The sequence below is a fragment of the Petromyzon marinus genome, chromosome 69 (assembly GCF_048934315.1).
Source record: "Petromyzon marinus isolate PM22_M1 ecotype Great Lakes invasive population chromosome 69, UKy_Petmar_22M1.pri1.0, whole genome shotgun sequence".
NCBI lineage: Eukaryota > Metazoa > Chordata > Hyperoartia > Petromyzontiformes > Petromyzontidae > Petromyzon > Petromyzon marinus.
Window position 1 is genome coordinate 4,687,432 of NC_133735.1, and position 5,605 is coordinate 4,693,036.

The 5,605-nt window shown below is 57.0% G+C and overlaps 1 protein-coding gene across 1 annotated transcript in view; it reads right to left on the minus strand.

The window, feature by feature from the left end:
• The window catches only part of LOC116957066 (tyrosine-protein phosphatase non-receptor type 1-like), a 39,674-nt gene extending 37,562 nt beyond the window's left edge, over window positions 1-2,112 (minus strand). The window contains exon 1 of the mRNA XM_032978986.2: window positions 1,973-2,112. Within this exon, the coding sequence (XP_032834877.2) occupies window positions 1,973-2,029 (57 nt within the window). The 5' untranslated portion in view covers window positions 2,030-2,112. The remainder of the gene's footprint in view (window positions 1-1,972) is intronic.
• Window positions 2,113-5,605: the final 3,493 nt, after the last annotated feature.

Genomic DNA, 5,605 nt, shown 5'->3' on the forward strand with positions numbered 1-5,605 from the left:
CACAGCAGAGACCCATAGACTCATCACACAGCAGAGACCCATAGACTCATCACACAGCAGAGAACCATAGACTCATCACTCAGAGACCCATAGACTCATCACACAGCAGAGACCCATAGACTCATCACACAGCAGAGAGCCATAGACTCATCACACAGCAGAGACCCATACACTCATCACACAACAGAGACCCATAGACTCATCACACAGCAGAGAACCATAGACTCATCACTCAGAGACCCATAGACTCATCACACAGCAGAGACCCATAGACTCATCACACAGCAGAGAGCCATAGACTCATCACACAGCAGAGACCCATACACTCATCACACAACAGAGACCCATAGACTCATCACACAGCAGAGAGCCATAGACTCATCACACAGCAGAGACCCATAGACTCATCACAAAGCAGAGACCCATAGACTCATCACTCACAGAGACCCATAGACTCATCACACAGCAGAGACCCATAGACTCATCACACACAGAGACCCATAGACTCATCACACAGCAGAGACCCATAGACTCATCACACAGCAGAGACCCATAGACTCATCGCACAGCAGAGGCCCATAGACTCATCACACAGCATAGAGCCATAGACTCATCACACACAGAGAGTCATAGACTCATCATACAGCAGAGACCCATAGACTCATCACACAGCAGAGACCCATAGACTCATCACACAGCAGAGACCCATAGACTCATCACACAGCATAGAGCCATAGACTCATCACACAGCAGAGACCCACAGACTCATCACACAGCAGAGACCCATAAACTCATCACACAGCAGAGAGCCATAGACTCATCACACACAGAGACCCATAGACTCATCACACAGCAGAGACCCATAGACTCATCACACAGCAGAGACCCATAGACTCATCACACAACAGAGACCCATAGACTAACACAGCAGAGACCCATAGACTCATCACACAGCAGAGACCCATAGACTCATCACACAGCAGAGAGCCATAGACTCATCACACAGCAGAGACCCACAGACTCATCACACAGACCCACAGACTCATCACACAGCAGAGACCCATAGACTCATCACACAGCAGAGACCCATAGACTCATCACACACAGAGACCCATAGACTCATCACACAGCAGAGACCCATAGACTCATCACACAGCAGAGCCCCATAAACTCATCACACAGCAGAGACCCATAGACTCATCACACAGCAGAGACCCATAGACTCATCACACAGCAGAGACCCATAGACTCATCACACAGCATAGAGCCATAGACTCATCACACAGCAGAGACCCACAGACTCATCACACAGCAGAGACCCATAAACTCATCACACAGCATAGAGCCATAGACTCATCACACACAGAGACCCATAGACTCATCACACAGCAGAGACCCATAGACTCATCACACAGCAGAGACCCATAGACTCATCACACAACAGAGACCCATAGACTAACACAGCAGAGACCCATAGACTCATCACACAGCAGAGACCCATAGACTCATCACACAGCAGAGAGCCATAGACTCATCACACAGCAGAGACCCACAGACTCATCACACAGACCCACAGACTCATCACACAGCAGAGACCCATAGACTCATCACACAGCAGAGACCCATAGACTCATCACACACAGAGACCCATAGACTCATCACACAGCAGAGACCCATAGACTCATCACACAGCAGAGCCCCATAAACTCATCACACAGCAGAGACCCATAGACTCATCACACAGCAGAGACCCATAGACTCATCACACAGCAGAGACCCATAGACTCATCACACAGCAGAGAGCCATAGACTCATCACACAGCAGAGAGCCATAGACTCATCACACACAGAGACCCATAGACTCATCACACAGCAGAGACCCATAGACTCATCACACAGCAGAGACCCATAGACTCATCACACAGCAGAGACCCATAGACTCATCACACAGCAGAGACCCGTAGACACTCACATTAAAGATTTTTGTCCAGTTTCCTGCGCGGTCGATTTCCTCAAACTCCTCCTCCATGGCTGATCACTCCAATCACTGATCACTCCAATCACTGATCACTCTGCTCTGTCTCTCTGCTCTGTCTCTCTGCTGTCTCTCTGTCTCTCTGCCCTGTCTCTGTCTCTGTCTCTCTGCCCTGTCTCTGTCTCTCTGCCCTGTCTCTGTCTCTGTGTCTGTCTCTCTGCCCTGTCTCTGTCTCTCTGCCCTGTCTGTCTCTCTGCCCCGTCTCTGTCTCTCTGCCCTGTCTCTGTCTCTCTGCCCTGTCTCTCGCTGTCTCTCCTCTGTCTCTGCCCTGTCTCTCTGTCTCTCTCTCTCTCTGCCCTGTCTCTCTCTCTCTGTCTCTCTGCGCTCTCTCTGTCTCTGTCTCTCTGCCCTGTCTCTGTCTCTCTGCCCTGTCTCTCTGTCTCTCTGCCCTGTCTCTGTCTCTCTGCCCTGTCTCTCTCTGTCTCTCTGCCCTGTCTCTGTCTCTCTGCCCTGTCTCTGTCTCTCTGCCCTATCTCTGTCTCTCTGCCCTATCTCTGTCTCTCTGCCCTGTGTCTCTGTCTATCTGCCCTGTCTCTCTGCCCTGTGTCTCTGTCTCTCTGCCCTGTATCTTTGCCCTGTCTCTGTATCTCTGCCCTGTGTCTGTCTCTCTGCCCTGTCTCTCTGTCTCTGTCTCTCTGCCCTGTCTCTCTGCCCTGTCTGTCTCTCTGCCCTGTCTCTGTCTCTCTGCCCTGTCTCTGTCTCTCTGCCCTGTCTCTGTCTCTCTGCCCTGTCTCTCTGTCTCTCTGCCCTGTCTCTCTCTGTCTCTCTGCCCTGTCTCTGTCTCTCTGCCCTGTCTCTGTCTCTCTGCCCTGTCTCTCTGTCTCTCTGCCCTGTCTCTTTCTCTCTCTGTCTCTCTGCCCTGTCTCTGTCTCGGTCTCTCTCTGTGTCTGTCTCTCTGTCTCTCTGCCCTGTCTCTGTCTCTCTCTATGCCCCCCCTGTCTCTCTGCCCTGTCTATGTCTCTCTGTCTCTCTGCCCTGTCTCTCTACCCTGTCTCTGTCTCTCTGTCTGTCTCTCTGCCCTGTCTTTGTCTCTCTGTCTCTCTCTCTGTCTGTCTCTCTGCCCTGTCTTTGTCTCTCTGTCTCTCTCTCTCTATGCCCCCCCCCTGTCTCTCTCCCCCCGAACTCTCCCCCCTTATCTCTCCCCGTCTCTCCCCGTCTCTCCCTTATCTCTCCCCGTCTCTCCCCGGTCTCGGGCCTCGCTCCTCGCGCATGCGCGGAGCGAGGCCCGGCACCGCGGCCCGCCGGAAGCGGAAACGGCGGCCACCGCTTCCGGGAAGTGACGTCACTCACAACCCATCCACCCATCCCTCTCTCCACCCACCCACCCCTCCCTCCCACCACTTACCCACCCACCCCTCCCACCCCTCCCACCACCCACCCACCCCTCCCACCACCCACCCACCCACCCTCTACCCACCCACCCACCCTCTACCCACCCACCCACCCTCTACCCACCCACCCACCTACCCATCCCTCCCTCCACCCACCCATCCCTCCCACCCTCCCTCCACCCACCCATCCATCCATCCCTCCACCCACCATTCCCTTCCTCCACCCACCCACCCTCCACCCACCCATCCGTCCCTCCCTCCACCCACCCATCCGTGCCTCCACCCACCCACCCATCTCTCCCTCCACCCACCCACCCATCCCTCCACCCACCCACCCATCCCTCCACCCACCCACCCATACCTCCCTCCACCCACCCATACCTCCACCCACCCATCCCTCCACCCACCCATCCACCCATCCCTCCCGCCACCCACCCACCCATCCCTCCCTCCACCCACCCATCCCTCCCTCCACCCACCCATACCTCCCTCCACCCACCCATACCTCCACCCACCCATCCACCCATCTTTCCCGCCACCCACCCACCCCTCCCTCCACCCACCCACCCCTCCCTCCACCCACCCACTCACCCATCCACCCATCTCTCCCTCCACCCACCCACCCATCCACCTACCCATCCCTCCCTCCACCCACCCACCCATCCCTCCACCCACCTATCCATCCCTCCCTCCACCCACCCACCCATCCATCCCTCCCTCCACCCACCCATCCATCCATCCCTCCACCCACCCACCCACCCATCCCTCCACCCACCCACCCACCCATCCCTCCACCCACCCACCCATCCCTCCGTCCACCCACCCACCCATCCCTCCACCCACCCACCCACCCATCCCTCCACCCACCCACCCATCCATCCCTCCACCCACCCACCCATCCCTCCACCCACGCATCCACCCACGCATCCACCCATACCTCCACCCACCCATTCATCCCTCCACCCATCCACCCATCCACTCATACCTCCACCCACCCACCCATCCCTCCACCACCCCAACCCCCCCACATAGTCAATTGTGTAGTAGTTTTAACAGCACTTGCCCCTACAGCCCTGCTAGAGGCTACACGGAGAACCTTTGTGTGTCTATAGGCACTGCTGCTGCTACTCACAGCACTTGCCCCTACAGCCCTGCTGGAGGCTACCCGGGAGATCTTTGTCTTTTCCACTAACAGCACTTGCCCCTGCAGCCCTGTTGGAGGCTACCTGGGGCTACTTTGTCACAGCACTTGCCCCTGCAGCCCTACTAGAGGCTACCCGGGGCTACTTTGTGTCAGCACTTGCCCCTGCAGCCCTGCTGGAGGCTACCTGGGGCTACTTTGTCTCAGCACTTGTCCCTGCAGCCCTGCTAGAGGCTACCTGGGGCTACTTTGTCACAGCACTTGCCCCTGCAGCCCTGCTGGAGGCTACCTGGGGCTACTTTGTCACAGCACTTGCCCCTGCAGCCCCGCTGGAGGCTACCTGGGGCTACTTTGTCTGAGCACTTGCCCCTGCAGCCATGCTGGAGGCTACCTGGGGCTACTTTGTCTGAGCACTTGCCCCTGCAGCCCTGCTGGAGGCTACCTGGGGCTACTTTGTCACAGCACTTGCCCCTGCAGCCCTGCTGGAGGCTACCTGGGGCTACTTTGTCTGAGCACTTGCCCCTGCAGCCCCGCTGGAGGCTACCTGGGGCTGCTTTGTCACAGCACTTGCCCCTACAGCCCTGCTGGAGGCTACCTGGGGCTACTTTGTCACAGCACTTGCCCCTGCAGCCCTGCTAGAGGCTACCTGGGGCTACTTTGTCTGAGCACTTGCCCCTGCAGCCCTGCTAGAGGCTACCTGGGGCTACTTTGTCACAGCACTTGCCCCTGCAGCCCTGCTGGAGGCTACCTGGGGCTACTTTGTGTCAGCACTTGCCCCTGCAGCCCTGCTGGAGGCTACCTGGGGCTACTTTGTTTCAGCACTTGCCCCTGCAGCCCTGCTGGAGGCTACCTGGGGCTACTTTGTCTGAGCACTTGCCCCTGCAGCCCCCGCTGGAGGCTACCTGGGGCTACTTTGTCACAGCACTTGCCCCTACAGCCCTGCTAGAGGCTACCTGGGGCTACTTTGTCTCAGCAAAGCCAATCGCCCACCCGGTATTGCATCATGTTTAAAGAATCGACGATCCGATTAACGGAGGCGCAGAATTGGAATCGATTACCATTGAAGTTCACTGGCCCGGGGGTGGTGGTGTGGCGGCG